The 18310-nt window shown below is 49.4% G+C and overlaps 2 protein-coding genes across 23 annotated transcripts in view; both read right to left on the bottom strand.

Moving 5' to 3' along the window:
- Positions 1-53: 53 nt before the first annotated feature.
- On the bottom strand, positions 54-11901 carry Ndst2 (N-deacetylase and N-sulfotransferase 2). 5 transcript variants are annotated; one of them, XM_057786762.1, is made up of 15 exons: positions 11514-11901; positions 10901-10962; positions 7302-8629; positions 7018-7105; positions 4909-5063; positions 4544-4729; positions 4147-4275; positions 3844-4026; positions 3659-3755; positions 1920-2043; positions 1609-1783; positions 1233-1403; positions 1035-1144; positions 777-879; positions 54-680 (listed from the first exon to the last, which is right to left on the bottom strand). In XM_057786762.1, the coding sequence occupies exons 3-15, from the start codon at positions 8298-8300 to the stop codon at positions 555-557; spliced, it is 2646 nt and encodes an 881-aa protein (XP_057642745.1). In that variant the 5' UTR covers positions 8301-8629; positions 10901-10962; positions 11514-11901; the 3' UTR covers positions 54-554. The 5 variants fall into 5 exon arrangements, with proteins under 5 accessions (XP_057642745.1, XP_057642744.1, XP_057642746.1 ...); XM_057786761.1 differs by having other exon boundaries at positions 11567-11901; XM_057786763.1 differs by lacking the exon at positions 11514-11901 and adding an exon at positions 11278-11450.
- Positions 11902-12207: 306 nt separating this feature from the next.
- The window catches only part of Camk2g (calcium/calmodulin dependent protein kinase II gamma), a 58749-nt gene continuing 52646 nt past the window's right edge, over positions 12208-18310 (bottom strand). For 16 of the 18 annotated variants that reach the window (XM_057785756.1, XM_057785758.1, XM_057785762.1 and 13 more), the window contains 4 exons: positions 16475-16550; positions 16045-16139; positions 14501-14745; positions 12208-14124 (listed from right to left, as the gene is read on the bottom strand). In XM_057785756.1, coding sequence (XP_057641739.1) covers positions 14513-14745; positions 16045-16139; positions 16475-16550 — 404 coding nt within the window. In that variant the 3' untranslated portion in view covers positions 12208-14124; positions 14501-14512. Of the gene's footprint in view, positions 14125-14500; positions 14746-16036; positions 16140-16474; positions 16551-18310 lie in introns of those variants that run through there. The other 2 variants (XM_057785769.1, XM_057785774.1) reach the window with 2 other exon arrangements.

Below are 18310 nucleotides of genomic sequence, written 5' to 3'. Positions count from 1 at the left end.
TATTCTAGGTGGTTCACTTCACTGAAGCAGACAAAACAGAAAAATAAGGATGTTTATTAAGGACATTTCTAGCCCACAGCTAGGGCTCATATTCAGCTCTATGAGCAATTGTCCGACCTCATCCCCATTCAATGTGAATGACACTAGGGAGGCCAGGCCACAGGTAGATCCCATTGTCTGATTAAAGGGGCCTTAGCAAAGGGCCCTCTTGTGGGTAGGCATAGACACATAAACTGCTGGGGACGAAGAGGGAAATAATGAATTAATACATTCTTCTATCCCCTCCCTGGACCCTCTCTTCCTCACCTCCCAGGTTCATAGGTCAAAGGTACCTAGTACCATAACAGGGTATCAAGGGGAAGCCCCTTTTTTTAGGCCCCCAAACTATGTCAAAGGAATGGATGCCCTTCCCTTTTCAGCTATTCCAATCCTGGGGGCCACTGAGGTAGAGGGGTAAAGGGCCAGGCCACTCTAATCCCCCTTTTGGGCCCTGTTCTAAGGCTTGCCCCTCAGTGAAGCAGCAGGCTTTTTGCTGGTATGAGAAGGCTGGGGCATCAGCCCACACTGGAATGCTGCAATTCTTCCCGAAGCCACAAGGGGGCTGGCTGTCCAAGCCGGCTCAGCAGCTTTGATAGTTCCAAATTATGGTTCCGGAAAAAATCCGTAAGGAAAAGGCGAGACTGATGGGAGAAAACGTGAGAGGAGAAAAACAGTAAAGAGTGCAGCAAGATCAGACCTGGAGGTGGAGCGGCAACCTTGTCTCAGGTCTCACTCACCTCCGTGTCCATGTCTGGGTACCTCCGGCCTTTACTTTTCCCTAGACAGCGAGTCTTACCACCTTCAAGTCCCTGGCACCAAAATCCTTTATCTTCATCAAACCTGCTCAAAGGAATAGGGCATTAGGTGTCAGGGAGGAAAAAAATTCAAGCCCCACAAATACACCCTACCCCTCCCAGCCCACAGGGAGAGATGTCTCTTCCAAACAATCCCTTTTCCCCACAAAACCTTCTTCCTCTTGGACCATGCTCTCCCACCTGAGGGTCCTTGTGTAGTTGAGAAAAGGGGTGATACCCAGGAACTTCTGGATGGTCTCCATCGAAGCTGCTGGGTTGATACGAAGCTCCTGCCCATCCACAATCAGCAACTGAAGGGACAGGGATGTGGTTCCCTCCAGATTCCTAAGACTGGGCTGGAGGGAGGGGACCCTAAGGAAGGCTCTAGGGGAACTGTACCTGTCCAGAGGGATAGTAAGTCAGCCAGCGCTGCAGGTGGGTAGAATAGTAGCCAGGGACAAGACAACGGCTCTGCAAGGAGCGAAGTACCAGAGGGGCCTGAGAAGAAGCTGAAATCACTTGGTAGAAGGTATAGTTCAAAGCAACTGGGTCTCCATGTGCTCTCTGGTGCTGCAGGACCAAGGATAAGAAGGGACAGGGCTGGTGATTTGACAGTATTATATTGGCCATATTCTTGTCTGGTGACAATAGCAAAGCTACCCCTCCTTCAGGGACCAGTTTAATTTCCCTACCCTCATTCCTTTCTGTGTCTCTAGCAGTTACTACCTTCTCCACCTTTCCCTTAAGGCCTAGTGGTCCCTAGCTTCAGGCAAACCTGGTACCAGGAGTAGGCCCTGTCAGCAGGGTTGGTGAGGACAGTGATGATCTTGGCTCTTGGTAGAAGGGCAGCCCCCCGCCGTGGTACAACCTCTGAGTCAAAGTAGGTGGCACTCTTTTCAAAGAGGAAGTCAGTGCTGGCATTGGAAGGAACAGGAAAGAAGTCCATGTACCTAGAGAAGTAGCATAGAAAAAAGAAACATTTCAGTGGCAAGGCCAGATGTTTGTGTGCTGGCAGAAGCTGGAATGGGTTATTTTTTGGAGAAGGCCATGTTGCTCTGAGAAACACTCAAGGGGACCCAGTCTCACCAGTCGATACCCTTGTGGTAATTAGGGCCATTGAAGAACTGAATTTCCTCAAAGGTGCTGGGGCTAGGAAAGCTGCTTGTCACAGCGGGGTGCAGGCTCAGGAAGAAGTGCACAGCTGTGGTGCCTGCATGGAAGACAAGGACCAGCCTGTGCAGGAAAGCAGCTAGCTCAATAGCATCAGTTTGAAGGAACTAAGAAAACACTCCCTTCAGCCAGAGTAAAGTAAGAGAAGAAAACCCTGAGGGAGGCCCAGGAATGGGTTAAAAACCGTGGCTTTCGCCTTCTACTTTATCAGAACCACTTAGCTCCCCTCCCCCTCCCTAGTACTCAGGACTGAATCTAGAGTTCCCCACGTGGAGAATACTCTTCCACAGACCTCTTCTTACTTTTCTGATTTTGAGATTAGGTCTTACTAAGTGGCCCAGACTTCCATGAATACACTCTATAGCTGGGCAGGCACCGAAGCTGTCTCTGCCTCCTAAACTGCTGGAATCACAAGCCTGTACAACCAAGGCTGGCTATTTAATACATTTTAAAGACAGAATCTTATGTAGCCCAGGCTGGCCTCAAACTTGCTTTATAGCCAAGGACAGCTTTGAATTTCTGATATTGCCTGTTCCACCAGACTGGCTTTTATGCTGGGGCTGAAACCCAGGGCTTAGTGCAGGCTCAGCACACATCCCAGCCCCTCTTTCTCTCTCAGGTACGGTGGCTCAGGCATGTAATCCCAGCACACATCCCAGCCCTTCCTTATCTCTTTCAGGTACGGTGGCTCACGCATGTAATCCCAGCACTTGGAAACTAAAGCAAAGAGATCAGGCCTGGGTGATATGAGACCCTGTCTTAAAAAAACTAAACAGATAAAAAAAAAATTCCACATATGGGAGCTAGAGAGGTCAGCTGAGTGTACAGTGGTATCCTGTGTGAGGCCCTGGGTTCAATTCTCAGAACACTAAAGGAGAACAAAGCTGTTACCACACCACCCCTGCAAGCTGACACGCATGATGGCTCTTTATTAGTAGTACAAGTAGTATGTTTTGAGTTTTTGAAACAGGGTCTTCTCTCTGTAACCCAGGCTAGTCTGGAACTCAGTATGTAGCCCCAGCTGGCTTTAAGTTCACTGTAATCCCCCTGCCCTTGCCTCCCAAGTGCTAGGTGAGCTACTACGCCCAGTTTTCTATAAATGTGCTATATAGCTAGAATTAAGGGGGAGAAAGTTCCTGTCTCAGGGCTGTGAAAGTAACTCTGTAGATTAAGGTTCTTGCCACTAAATGCGACAATCTGTGTTTGATCCCTAGTATCCACATGGTGGAAAGAGAGACCTCAAGTTGTTGGGCACATGTATGTACATGTACACACAGACATAAAGGTGTGCATGTGCGTGTACACACACACACACACAAAATGTAATCAAAAAATATTATGGTGCATGCCTTTAATCCCAGCACCCAGGAGGTAGAGGCAGGCGGATTTCTGTGAGTTTGAAGTCAGCTTTGTCTACAGAGTGAGTTTCAGGACAGCCAGAGCGACACAGTGAGACCCTATCTCAACAAAACAAAACAAAACAAAACAAAACTGGAAATAACTGATTCCTCAAGTTTTCCTGTACATGTGTTTACACATTCATGCAAGCACACTAAATAAATGCAATTTAAAAAAAAAAAGAATCTTTTCTCAAGAGACTTGACTAATTAGAAGTAGGCAGCATAAGATGAACTAACTGGCTGTGGACAATTTACCTGTCTTCTGTGGTCCCACAATGAGGAACTTGGGGAGTCGATCACACGTTTTCTCCTTGGACCAGATGTCTTTGTGCCTCTTGTCATCACAGGGATTCTGAAGGTTAGGCCACGAGTCTGATGAGGACTAATCTTATGACCCTTGACCCCCATCACATCTCTGTCAGTGTGAGCTCCATCCTTACCTGCCAAAGGGGGTTTCGCTCCTGAGGAAAAAGTTCAAAGTATTTTCGTGCAAGGGGGACAGGAGGAAGGGTCTGGAGGCGCAGTCGTGTCCAGCACTGGAGGAAGCGCACCAGGCTCTCAAAGGTGTACAGGCCCAGTCGGTCATTTCCGTAGTTGGACAGGTGTGTCATAAAGACGCTGATCTACAAGAGGGTGCCTCATGTGAGACGCAGCCACCCTATCCCACAATCAGCTTTGGTGAGCGAGGCCCTGGCTTAAGAAGTTTGGCTCTCCAGTCTTCTGGTTCCCTTTTGGTACCTTACCGGATTAAGTAGCACTGTCAGAAAGAGCTCTCCACCTCGGATGCTCCGATCTAGTTCACGAGAACCTCCAGGATACTCGTTGTAGAAGATCGTATGGGTGAAGAGGCCACATGTTTGCCGGGGAAGCACCTGAGAGGAAAAGAAAGTACAGTGACAGATGAGACATGACTGGTAAGATGGAGGGCAGATAAGGACCAAAGTCAGGAGGCATTGGCAATCTCTGGTTTTATAGAGGTTCAGTTTGAAGTAACAAAATTTACTATCTGCATTATCAAGATATTTATCCCCTATTTTGTGGATGCCTTGGGCTGGCAGATGACAAGCCACATGTCCAGGCCAGTTAGAGGCTTGTCTAAATTTCAGAGTTTGCTTGAAATCAGTAGTGGGAATCCCTCACCATGATGCCATTGTGAATGAAGCCACGGCGGTAGCGGGCAGGACGGAGATGAGGATACTCCTCAGTGCTGGTCACCTGGATGCCCCATACAGATTTCCAGGCCTCATACAGCTGCGTGTGGATGGGGTACACACCCGAGTGGTGGGGGGCCACAGCATACCCCAGATCCGTAGGAATCCCATGCTCCTGGGAATGGCATAGACTCTCACCAGGACCTGGTGAAGTTTGGGGAGTAGAGGGTAGAGAGGGTGGGGTGCCTCCACAGAAGGGAACTGGGAAGGGTAGGAAAGGGTGTCCATTAGGGAGGGTTAAAAAAAGAAACTATCTCTGGGAGAAAGTATGAGAAAGAGATTCAAGAGTCTCACCAAAGCAAACTGTTTGTTGAGCCTCATCTGGTCGGCCAGCACAGAGCGGTTGTGGAAGAGGTGTGGCTGCATGTGGCTCCACATGTGAGGAAACCACCAGAACTCTTTGCGGTGCTTCAGCAGCATGTCGTCCCCTGCGTCCTCCTCTTCTGTCCCTAGGATCACACACTGACTTGTAGGGATAAGCCCCACACATTGGGGGCGTGTTCGCCTCGGGCTAATGTTTACTGATAAATCTGTCGGGCATGATCCCAGCAGCCCTTTTGCTCTGCTTTCCTGTTCTCCGCGGGAACCTGTGGTCCTGTAAGTCTATTTCCTCATTAAAGCTGTACATATTTTTATAATCTGTCTGTATTCATTTACGTCGTTACATTTTGGCGCCCAACATGGGGCTCGATCCCACGACCCTGGGATCAAGAGTCTCATGCTCTACCCACTGAGTGGTATGGATTTTAAGGTCAATTTTGTTATATGTATATGTATTTCTGCTCTTAAGGTATTGTGATTATGTAGTTCATTTAAAAATGTAATGTAAATATAGGTTGTTAATGGATAATCATTGATAATAGTAAAGCTTGTAGTCATGTTAGTTAGATTTTCTAGATATGCATAGATATATTTCAGATAGGCATTCTTCATATCTTTCAAAGGCTACAGAATATGGCATTTAAGTGTTTTAATAATTTAGGGCTTTTTATGACAATGAGACACATCTGCTCCTGACAGCACCAAGCTACTTCAAGAGGAAGATGGGCATCGAAGAGGCTCCTTATGGAGTTTGATAGCCATTTGGGCAAGAAACTGTTCTTGCCTGGACTGTTGCATAAACTGGACACAAAGAACCCGCAGAAAAAGGACTGCTGAACTTGCCTAAAGGTGAGATGGTATTTCAGGGTTCCTGATTCATGAAAGAGTCTACGAGACATTCTGCAGGACACAGCAAAAAGTGACTGAACTGTCTTTGGAATTTTCCTGCTTCATGGAAATGTCTGCTGGATACTATGGGCCTAAAGGCCAAAGATGGATGCCCCAATGGTACAGAAAAACTTTGGGTGACTGTACAGGCAGCGAGATGTCTCTGTCATTTCTAGAGTTTTGGATTTCTTGTTTACTTAGGTAATATTATATCCTTCTGGAGTCTTTGATGGAGTTAAAAAATGGTTAGTTATAGTTTTCCATTATTATAATAAAAAAAAGTAGATGGGCCGGGCGGTGGTGGCGCACGCCTTTAATCCCAGCACTCGGGAGGCAGAGGCAGGCGGATCTCTGTGAGTTCGAGACCAGCCTGGTCTACAGAGCTAGTTCCATGACAGGCTCCAAAGCCACAGAGAAACCCTGTCTCGAAAAAACCAAAAAAAAAAAAAAAAACAAAAAAACAAAAAAAACAAAAAAAACAAAAAAAAAAAAGAAAAAAAAAGTAGATGTAAATATTGTAACTGTAATTCTTGCTTGATTACTGTTTTGTTATATGTAATTTTACTATGTTAAAGTTAAAGCCTTTCTTTTTTGTTTAAACAGAAAAAGGGGAAATGATTTCTTTATAATCTGTTGCTTTCATTGGTTAATTAATAAAGAAACTGCCTAGGCCCATTTGATAGGCCAACCCTTAGGTGGGTGGAGTAGACAGAACAAAATGCTGGGAGAAAAAAGCCGAGTCAATGAGTCGCCATGATTCTCCCACTCTAGACAGATGCAGGTTAAGATCTTTCCTGGTAAGCCAGCTCGTGGTACTACACAGAATATGGGTTAGATCAATATGTAAGAGCTAGCCAATAAGAGGCTGGAACTAATGGGCCAGGCAGTGATTAAAAAAATACAGTTTCCATGTAATTATTTTGGGGCATAAGCCATGCGGGCGGCCGGGTGCCGGGGACGCAGCCCTGCCGCTCTTATTACAACACTGACTGCTGACCACAGTCAGCCCCTATGCCTTTGTTTTGTAGAAACACTGGCCGTCTTCCATCCTTTGGACATTACTGATCCCTGCCCATGGCCAAGGCTTTCTGTTTGCCGCCCATGTCAATCCACGTCTGCCCTAAACTCTGTCCCTTTCTCCAACGTGTGTGCCCAGGGTCAATACTAAAGAGACAGAACAGGGAATGAGCTCACCAGTATGGTAGAACTTGCCCGAGAAGCCCAGGTTGAAGGTGAAGTTGGGGACTAAGGTCCTGAGTTTGCTCTGGGTGGTCAGCAGAGCCTAGAAAGAATAGTAGAGAAATGCCAAATCAGGAGACAACATACTGACTGAGAAATATACAGTAAGTAGATGTCTTTCCAACTATAAAAGGCAGAGAATCTATCTATGACCAGCTCAGAATCAAAGCAGGGAATCTGACAGACAGAGCTTGCAAATTTTCTAGCAAAATACACAGAAAAGGAAAAAAAAAACTGACCTCAACATCAGCCACCTTCATGCGAGTACCTTCTTTGCCCACAAAGATGTCATCAATGTCTACTAAGATGTAACGGTCAAGGTCCAGGCAGAGGCGCTTCCCAGTGAGGTATGCAACAGCATCAACGAAGACAAGCTTATGGAGCCAGAAGGAAAGGCCGTGTCCAAACAGCACCCGCTGTATGCCATCATGAAGCCCCAAGTCCTGTACCACAGTTGGGAGCCGGGCCCGCCCGAGCCCTGGTCCTGGCATAGGGAGCTCAGCTGTCCGATGGCTGGCAAGCAGCACGGGTTCATAGGTGCTATGATTGGACTGGAAGATGGTCCAGTCATCACCAGGCAGTGGTCCCGGCTCCAAGCGGCTGGGGCGGGTAAGATGTAGTAGTGGGGCAGAAGGATTCACTTGGTAGTCCCGGAGCCCCAAATTTGAGTGTAGAAAAAGGGGAAAGCCCTTAAGCTGGGCATTCAATAGGCTATGCTCATGGGCTCGGAAAAAGCCAATGATGCCTACACCGTACTCCACACAGTACCGGTCTAGCAGCTCTCGGCTCCAGGAGTCCAGGTTAACATACTTCAGAAGGTTCTCATAGATGACCAACACATAGCGGCCATGGCTGTCATCAGTCAACGTGGGCATGTCCCCTCGGCCAGGTGCTAGTTCAGTGCTATAACGAAAACGACTAGACTCCAAAATGGCCACAATCTCCTGCCCCAATTGTGAGTATGCACTTTCCACAAACACAAGAACCACGGGTTCTGTTCGGGTTGTTTCTGGAGGCCCAGGGGGACGAGGCGGGACTGGCGGTCGTGCAGGGCCGGCTGCCTCACTGCTACCACAGCCCCCCACGGGCAGAGGCAAGGGTTCCTTGGCCTTGGGGCTGGTGGACACATAATAAGCCAGGAATCCCATGGAGACAAGACTGAAACCAATCAGCAGCAGTATGAGGCGGTGCAGTTCCAGTTGCCGAGCAGGGCGTACCACCTTCCACAGCTGGAGCATGGCGAGGAGAAATGAGGAAGCAATGGGGACCACCTCAGGAGATGGGAGGAAGGAGTTCTGTGGGCTGGAACGGTCTTGATAGCGCAGAAGAACAGAAAAATATGAGAAAGGGATTCTCTTAGGGTCAGTGACCCATGAGATGGGAACAAATTCTTTCAATACAGGATAGGAGAGGCAGAAGGAGCAACAGGTTGCACTGGACAGAATCTACTGGTCTCAGGTCACCATGGCCCCTGGCCCATGCCTCAGGCTGAAACTTGAGCTTTCTCAGCTCTTGTGGTGGTTCTCACATCAGAAATCAGCTAAGTCCAGAAGAGTGGCCCCACAATCTGTAAGGAAGAGAAATCAGTACATTACTTCTCCTTTGAAAGTCTGTTACTAACCCATTCCACTCATCCCATCTCTCTCCCCACGCTCTTCTATGCAGGCACACACATGTTTGAGACAGTCTCTCACTGGACCTGGAGCTCTTGGTTCCAGTTAGAAGGAACGGCTGGCTAGCAAACCTGTCTGCTTGTTTTCACTTCCCCAGGCTGAGATGTGCACCACCAGACTTCAGTACTGGGAATCTAAACCCAGAGCCTCACACTTGCTCAGCAAGCACTTCATCCCCTGTGAGCCATCTCCCCAGCCCAGATGCTTTGCTCTATAGAAGAATACAAGGTGAATCCCATACCTTGGCTTCATAGCTCGTTCTTTTTTAGAATACCCAAATAAATGTCCAAATTCTTTTATGTCCAAGCTGGGTCAGCAACACAGGTTATGAAAGAGCCTATCCAGAGAGACCAAACAGCCAGGAGGGTGACCGGAGGTCTGTGAGCAGTCTGCCAGTGAGCAGGAGTACTATGGGCTCTCTACAGCACATCTCAGAGGCCTCATGACCCAATCAGGCATCAGAAAGGAGAAAACTCCTAAGTCTTAATCTTCTACATCAATCACACCCGTCATCACCCCTAACGGCACTAACGAACTTCCAGTCATGTGGTCCCTGTGGTGGAGGAACTTGAGAAATGGCAAGAGGTAATAATTCTGTTAGTGGCTGAGTCCAGAACTTGGGAGACTTTCCTTGGCACTACTTGTAAAAAATCACCCATACCCTTCTCTTCTCCTATGCCAGAATCAGGGAAGAGGATAAAACCCGCTTGTGCATAAGAAAAGCCGGAAAGCGAAGTGCAGACTCTATGTACTTCTCCTTCCTGAACTAACCACACCCTCCCTCCAGAACAGCACAGGAGCATCCCTAAGGATGGAGGAAAATGAGGAACCAAGTCCAGCTATAGCAAGTGGATGGAGGGCAGATGATCAGAAGACAGTTTTAAGGGAATCTCACTTGATGGCTTCTTTTCCCATAGACCACTGCAGGTTTCCATTCATTTTATCTGAGCCACTCCCAGTGAGGTCAGCAGCTGGCAATCCCTCTCCACTGCCATTCCACACACCTCAGTGGGTACAGGCAGACAGGATCTTTCAGAATGCAGAGAGATGGTTTATTTAGAGTTCAGCTTTGGCCTGGGTAAAACTAAATGACACAAATGAGCTGGGAGACAGAATAAAAACTGTGATGGGGACTGGAGAGATGGCTCAGAGGTTAAGAGCACTGCTGTTCTTCCAGAGGTCCTGGGTTCAATTTCCAGCAACCACAAAGTGGCTCACAACCATCCATGATATCTGGTGCCCTCTTCTGGTGTGTGTATACACAGTAATAATAAAACAAACAAACAAACAAAATTGTGGTGGGGCTCGAGTCCTGGGTTAGTAGCAGAGCCCATGCCTTGCCATGCCCGAGGTTCTAATGCAATGACGGGGAAGGGGGAGGAGTCAGAGGACAGGTGTAGATCATAGAAAGAGCTCAAGTCTTTCTTTCTTTTTTCCAAAACAGAATTTTTCTGTGTAACCCTGACTGTCCTAGAACTCACTCTATAGATCAGGCTGGCCACAAACTCAGAGATCCTCCTGCCTCTGCTACCCAAGTGCTGGGATTAAAGGCATGTGCCATCACCACGTGGCAGAACAGTTGTGAGTGTGGCCTGTGTTGATAACGGTTATCTAGAGATATTCTGATTAGCAGGCGTTCTGAGAGCTTTGCTTAGGACCTAGATTTAAAATGGTTCCATTCATTACAATGTGCAAATGATAAACATTTAGTATAAAGGATACTTCATATCTTTTTGCGGTTTGGTCTCCAACGCTGGCAGTGGAACATATGGCCTTGAACAGGCCAGGCAAGTACTCTCCCTGGAGTTACAGCCCCAGGCCCTAGAATTCGGTCCTTTCCTAGGATAGTGGACTCACACAATGCTCTCCTTGTGATGTTAGACAGTTTAAGTTCCTCCCCAGCCACACAACTACAATGCTAAGCAACTGACATCATAGAGCAAAGGGCACTGATAGGCTACTGCGGTTAGTAGGTTAGGTGTACTTATATGCATTTTTAATTTAGGATATTTTAAAGGTTTTTCAGGATGTAAATCAAGTGCACTTGTACTTAATACAAGTTCTAAGAGGCAGGGAAAATACACATAGTAAGTATTGGTTCCATTTTACACACACACACACACACACACACACAATTTCAGGCCCAGAGAAGTTTAGTAACTTACCCAATATCACAAAGCTCCGTCAGTGGAGGAACTGGGATTCAAAGGTCAGGCCTGTAAAGTTCCTGTGTTGTAACAAACTGCATTTTAACTTCATATCTAGAAGAAGCAGTAAGATCTAGGGAGGGGGTCATGTGAGAACTGTTAGGGGTAGTACAATGACTAACACTGGAAGAGAAACGTGTGTGGCAGTGGAAAGTTTCTGAGGAAGGAGAAAACCAAGGGTCGTCATCCACAGTGGACAGCAAACAGAGTCAGGGAGGCCGGAGGTGGACCCACCACTGGGAAAGAGCAGAGCCGACGCTGTGGGGGGAAGGCAGACCGATTGGGGACCTGGCCTAGACGATAAAGGGACCCTCCTGCGGGAACTAAGAGCTCACCAAAGAAACGAGGAGCCCACAGGTGGGGGAGCTGGAGCGGAAGGGGCAGGAGCGCGGCCGAGAGTTGACATCCAGGCAGGAACCGGCTCAAAGAGCCCGGTAGTGACCCGGGCGAAGCAACCGGAATGGGGCAACTGAGGGGAGGCCAGCGGCGGGGACTTAAGGCAGGGGCGCAGAGGGCCGGAGGAGGGGCCGCCCCGGACGACCCTGCGGGTGGTTACAGTGGCGACACTCACGGGGAGAACTGGGGGCGACGGCGGACGGGAGGCTGCTCTCAAGGATGGCTCACCCTGTGGAGTGGGCGGCGTCCCCGCTGTCCCCGGGCCCCGCTGCGTCCCGGGGCCGCCGGGCTTCCCTGCTCGCGGGGCCTCGGGCCGCGTCGCGGCAACTCCGCCATCTCCGAGCGAACGCTCCGCCGCAGCCGGGCCCAACTACCGCTTCCACCAGGGGGAGGCGGCGCGCTGCGGCTCGTGGCGCCCGCTCGGGTCCGCGCGCTCTCTGAGCGTGGCCGCCGCGCGACCGGGGGCTGGGAGAACCGACGGCCCACCGCCGTGCCCGGCAGAGCCGCGGCCCCGCAGCCCTCCGGCCTCGCGCTCGGGCCACCGAGGCGGACCCCCTCCTCCACGCCGGGTGGCACAGTCTGCAGAGCGTCGGGGCGGGCCCAAGGCCCAGGCCCGTCCACTCAGCCCCGCGAAGGGGGAGGGAGCCGTGCACAGAGGGTGGGGCCGCTTCCCACTGGGGCGGAGCGAAGGCACAGGCCTCCGCTTAAGAACCCACTTCCTCCCCGCAGACAGACTCAGCAGCTCTGGCTGAGTTTATACTAAGTTTTCTTCTTCAGGCCCCAAGGGAATGGGAAAAGATGTTTGTCTTCTCCTGAAGCCCTGTCACGAAAGTCCCTGGCCGCGAGCCTCCAACAGAAAGAACACAGTGGACTGTTTAAAGGTTATTTTATTAAATATCTTCAAGGTTTCATTGTAACAAAGCTATGAAGGGACTACCAACATTCAGAACAAACACTAATTTTTAAATTATTTCTAAGTCATCATGCAAAAGTTCTGCATCAAATGCCTTCCATTTCCTGTTTAAAAGGTGGTTTGTTTTTTTAATAGTCTATTAATAGTCTATAGATGCTGACATTAGCCCCAGAAGTGGAGTAAGAATGCTAAGGAGTGGGGCTGGAGCAGCCGTATGAAGCTATGGGTCTCAATGAGCTCTAAGACCATTTGTTGTCTTCAAGCCAGCAAAACCAAACCCTGTGGTGAAGTATCTGTGGGCTGGCACGCAGGCTGCAGGGCAGGAAGGGACTAGGGTCCAGGGTCTGAGGCATGCAGAAGGTGCTTGAGGAGCCTGGCAAATTCAAGCACCAGCACCCATGAATTTGTTCTCCTCTCAGCTGGTTTCAAAGCCTGTGGTTCTTTCCCAGCTCCTGTGTCTCCTGAAATCCACTCTCCCCTCCCCCAATGCAGATACTATGCAGTTGTTTGATGGGGGAACCAAGACCAGGCCAACTGCTCCTCCTTTATCTTCTGTTAATCTGCTTAGGGTACAGATCTTTTCTTCCTGGAATGGAACTCCTTGAGCACAGAGGGACAATGAATGTAGAAGCCTTGGCTCTGGACCCCTTTTCTGGGTACATGCAGGTGAGGGGGTGATGCCCATGCAGATTGTCCAGCAGAAAGTCTATACTTCAGTTGGTCAGTCAAGAGGCCTCTTTAAAGAGGACACTCCTCACTCAAGCAGTCAGTTCAAACTCAAACACGGAGAGAGCTGGACGTGCAGCATGGGAAGCAGCCAGGAGGGCAGCCAGAATGCATAGAAACAACCAACTCTTATCCCACTGCCTCACTCCTCCCATCCCACAGGGGCACTTGGCAGAGGGCCCAGGTCCAGATGAGGGTCAGCATGGGGACCACCATGAAAATGCAAGACAAAGATGGTCCAGATCAGCACAGAAATAGAACTGCCGAAAGTGGCAAAAGGAGCCCTGGCCAAGGTCTACATCTCTCCTTGCTAAGTTAGGAAAACCAACAGGAAGCAAAGTAGCAACCCCTTCCCATCCACAGAAACCAGGCCTTGGCGTCAGGGCCCACGTGCATTGTGCATCCAAGAGAAATGGATGAGTGAGTGCATGTCAGACTAACACGAGGTTTCTCATCAGCTTCATGGCGGATACACTTTTGCAGCACCAATTCTCTTTCTGCCTACATTAACTCGAACAGCACAGCAAAGTCCAGGCCTCCAGTCCTAAGGCCACTGGTTCTCAGCTGCCTCCACAGCAGATGGGCTGGGAGCGCTGCATTCTCTCCCAAGTAGGTCTGATAGCCACGGCATTTCTTCCATCTCCTTCTAGGTGTCGATGCATGTTCTGAAGAAGTCCACTTCTACACCTGCGGCAATCAGAACACCTCTGGGGCTGCAACCACACCATGGCTTCCAAAGCTCTGTCAAGAGCCCTTGCCTGGTCCCCCTGAGTCCACGGGGGGCCTGAGTCCAAGCTCACCTCTTCAAAGCTGGTGGGTGAGCCCACTGTCCATGCCTGGATGAGTCACACAAACTCTTGCCTTTTTGCAAGCCCAAGGGCTATCAGTTGTTTTAAAATGCATCACGGTATGAATCCCATTTTTTTTAAACAATCTTTTTTTCTTAAATGTAAAAAACACCTCGGTACAGCAGAGACAGACACGAAGGGCGGGCGGGAGGGCTGCATGCAGGGGCGTGCATTGGCTGCTGCCGCTTTGTAACTGAATTGTTTTAAACCTCAAACGAACAGGACTGCCGCTGTCACTCAGGCCCCCCAGAGTCACTGGCTGCGAAGGTTCAACCTCCAGCTGGAATCTCCTGATGCCCCTGTTAAAACAGAAGGTGGCAGCAGAACAGAAGACGATGAGACCACAGATAAAATCCCTGGGATTTTGGTACAATACACACATGGCTAAATCCACTTGAACAAGCAAAGAAGGGAGAAGCCGGTATTTGCTTTACAGCATTGCCTCCCATTTGAGTGTTTTACGTGCTTTATGTATAGTATCGTACTTGATCTTCACAATTAATTCATCATGGACCGGAGGTAGGTACCACTTTCTCCCTCTGTTGATAACTAAAGAGACTGAGGCTAGCAAGAGGAAGACTGCATACACCAAGTTTGGGGTCTGTCTGGTTACAGAGCAAAGCCCAGTCTTTGCCACCCCTCCCCTGCCCAGTCCCTTCTCCCCACCAGGTGTACCTGTGGCTGAGCTCACTGCAGTGGTGCGGCAGGGGCCCCTGAGCAGTGATAGTGAACATTGAGCCACTTGCCGTCTCGGCGGTGCCACACCCGGGTCTCCTCCGACTGGCTGGTGCGAGGTCGACCCTGCCCGTCGATGTACTGGGTGAGCCGGATATAGGCGATGCAAGCTGCGTCCTCCCCAATCACGTGGACGTGCGGGTTTAGGATGGTGGTATGGATGGGCTTGCTGTTCTTGGACAGGACTGCAGGGGGCAGGGCAGGGAAGTGGAGGTAGTAGGCGTAAGGCTTGGGCACTCGCATATTCCTGCCAGGCTGCACCTTCTTTATTCTAGAGCCATTCCTAGAATCCCCAAGTGCCCCCCTCATCGCCCCCAGAGGCCAAGATCCCTCACAATATCAGTTTCATCCGAAAGGAAGAGAAACGTGGGTAGTGACAATAGCAACTCCTCTTTTCATTAGGTAGTGTGCTGAGGCTTTACATGCAAGACATGGATTGGTTCACTGCTATTATTTTCTTTACTATAAGGAAAAAGACTCAAATCAAAGAAAATATTTAAACTCAGGACCATAAGGCTCTAATAAAAGCCTGTGGTTTTCTACTCGGTTAGGCTCATGTTTAAAAGTTCTATGCTCGCTTTGCCCCATCTAAGGCTGAAGAGAAAAATCATGAAAGCAATACATTCAAAGTCATTTTGTGACTTAAAAAGAAAAGGCATATCAAAGTTTAAAATCCCTAAAGTACCCAGTTCAGGATCTCCCCCAAACTTCCAGGGTTCTCTGGGTTTAGAAAAGCAAAGGGAGCTGGACTACCATTATCAGCATACGGTGTGCTTATGGTGATGTTTCCATTCAGACTTGCTTAAGTTCATTCCAGTGCTATAGAAGCTGCAAGAGCCCTTTCCTTGGAACCAATATAAACACTGCTTCTGGCTTAGATAGCTAGGGCACTAGGCAGGCAGCTAAGGTGTGGAGAAATCACACAAGGGGAGTCAGTGAGGAAAACAGCTACAATGTAACACTCAGGGTAGAATAAGAGCCGCCTAGGGTCTTGGAAAGTAGAGAAAGAGATGGAGGGTGTGATGATTCAGTTCTGGGACCTCTGGCAACTGTTCAGACTATAAATCTCTCCCATCCAGATGCCTGGCTCCCGCAGTGTCCAGGGTAGCCCAGCTTCTGACCTCACAAATCACCATTAGTGCTTTGTTACTTGCTTATACAGTTTTGTCCTGCTTTTACTCCCTTTACTGTGAGCCCTGCAGACAGAGACCTCTCATCATTACTTGCTGAGATCATCTTGACTTAATCTTGAAGGGTTTATAGTCTGTCTCGGAGAAAAGTGATGCTTAGAGGAATACAACGACCCTAATGGTGACGATCAACAGGGCCTTGATACAGTTGCAGGACACAGGGAGCATACCCAGCAGGATGCAGCAGGAAGGCCAGATAAGGTAAAGATGGGTAACTAGGGGAAAGGGTGGGTAGGGACAGAGGCGGGGACAGAGGGGCAGGCAGGAGTATATCAGCAGCACGAACCCACTCACGATTCTCAAAGTAAAACTTATGGAAATCCATCCCCTCCACGAGGTTACCAAGGGCTTCTGGCTCAAAGGAAGTGAGGCCCGGGTCACAAATCTTCCTGCAGAAAAGAGGGCCAGGGGTGGGATGGGGGGCAAAAACAGCCTGTCAGGCCTCAATGGGAATTATGTGCCTTTTTCATCAGTGTGTCTGTCCCACAGAAGGTTAGCTAGTGGCTACACCAGACAAGACAACACTCCTCAGGGTTAGCCTTGCAGAGCCACTCAGCTGTCCTGCTTTTTCTCCCATGTCAGGATAATAGGGCAGGCTCGGCTGTGGGGGTCCTATGGGCTTAGGGCTCAGATATGGCCCTGTTCCCAGGAACACAGACACTTTTTGGAAAATAGAGGCAGACTTGGGAGACGATCGACCTCAGGACAATGGGTCTTTACTCACGTGTAGGCCTCAAAGTCTCCATTGTTGATGGCTTCGATCAGTTGTTCTGTGATCTTAATAATCTCCTGTTTTCGCACTGTTAGGGAGAAAAATCCACTAATTTACCTGTTGGGCAACTTCCCAAGGGACAAGAGAGCCCTCCTCCGTCCTTCAGGGATCCCTTATGGCCTCTTTGTCAAAGACATCCTCCTCCTGTCTTTTAATGCCCTGTGCAAGAGGAACAAGCCCACCCTTCACCTCGTCCTTTTTGGCATCTGCAGAACCAAGGACTACCTCCTTTCTAAGCCCATCCAGTAGTTATGAATCTGTGGCCTTTGCCACCTTCTTTATCAACAACCATGTTGCAGTAAACAACTTGTTTTTAACAGCTGAGGAGCCTGTAATGTCGTGAACCCTCTAGTTAAGAGTCTGTGCATTCCATCTTTAGCGGGCTTAGGCTCTCTGAGAAGCAGCTCTAGGTACGGCTGTTCTCTGCCTCTAACTACTTCCTTCTCTCACCAGGGGCTCAGTCAGGTCACAGTCACTACTCCCTTGTAGCCCTTACTCAGCAGTCCAGAACTTAGCCTTGGACCCTGCCTGAGAGAAAAATCGAGCTAGAGATGAAGTTCCAAAAGGATGAACAGAGTGTGGGTGGATGCTTAGCTCTCTTTACACCACTGTCTCCACAGGGATTTCCTGGGATAAAGGATCTCAGACCTGTGAAAACCTTTGACAGCTTCTCACGTGAGAGATGGCTACACTGCCCTTGGCTAAGCTTCAGAAAAACTAGAGAACTACACCTATGGAAGACCAACACAAGACTGGGAGGCAGGCAGTTTGGTGCCCTCCTTCCCTACCCAAGGGGCACATGGTGATACCCTGCTCTCTGGGGTAGCTCACTTACAGACAGAGCCACTATTAGCAGGGGGTGTCTCTAGCGTAAGGGCGAGCTTGGACTGAGATCAGGCTAACCCTGACTGTAACTGGAGCCCCAGGCTGGTCCAGGCCACAAGCCTTTCCTCACAGGCGCAAGAGGCTGCAAGACAGACAAATGCGAGCATTAGAACAGTCCCAGCATGGCACAGCTGGGCACAGCTGGGCCAGCACAGCCAAGGGGAGTATTTGGAAGGGAATGGCATAGCTGAATGTGCAGCCAGGAGGGACTCCACAGACCACTGATAGGTGGGCAGCCCTGAGTGAGCAGCAGAGGCTTTATGGGAGCCAATCAGCTCCATTCTCTCTTTGGAGAAGCAGGCAGGTATGTCCCACATAACACTTTCCTCTGGGTCCCATCAAATCTCTTGCGAGGACCCGACTAGGGTCCTCGTGGGTGAAGAAGACTGGATTTAGAAACTCCTTAAGGGTACGGTGTGGGGCGAAGAGACCAAGACAGGCGTCCTTTAACACAGACAGAACTGCAGACATAAGCATGAATCTCAGGAGTCCTGCCAGCTACCTCTGTGGTGAGGTGGGGACCCCTCAGCAACCCCCACTTGGCAGATAAGGAAACTCAATCTCTAGGCAGCTCACACACTTCACAGACTTTTGAAGGTAGCGTAGCTGGAATCTATGCTTCTTTTTGAGACGGGGTCTCATAGTGTAGCTAGGTTGGCCTTGAATTCAATGCTAGGATTCTAATTGTGTAGCATCACACTTAGTTAAGATTCAAAATCACATCTGTCTCATTCAGAGCCCATGTTCCGAATATGGCTGAGTCTCAAGAAATGCTAAACCCAAGACAATCCCTAGGTCGCTATGCACCACCGCTCTTATTCCCACCCTCATGGACTTGACTTCTCAAGGTTTTTCCCAGCTGTTGCCAAATCAAGGCCTGCCACACATCCCAGTGGCTTTCTA

This window comes from Chionomys nivalis, chromosome 12 (assembly GCF_950005125.1).
Source record: "Chionomys nivalis chromosome 12, mChiNiv1.1, whole genome shotgun sequence".
In the NCBI taxonomy this organism is placed as follows: Eukaryota; Metazoa; Chordata; class Mammalia; order Rodentia; family Cricetidae; genus Chionomys; species Chionomys nivalis.
This window is presented reverse-complemented; position numbering and strand designations above follow the sequence as displayed.

Coding starts and splice junctions, on each gene's coding strand:
- Ndst2 (XM_057786762.1), bottom strand. CDS start 8,300: ATGCTCCAGCTGTGGAAGGTGGTACGCCCTGCTCGGCAACTGGAACTG. Junction 1,784..1,919: donor TACCACAAGGGTATCGACTG/GTGAGACTGGGT, acceptor CTACTTCTCTAG/GTACATGGACTTCTTTCCTG. Junction 1,145..1,232: donor CTTACTATCCCTCTGGACAG/GTACAGTTCCCC, acceptor CTGTCCCTTCAG/TTGCTGATTGTGGATGGGCA.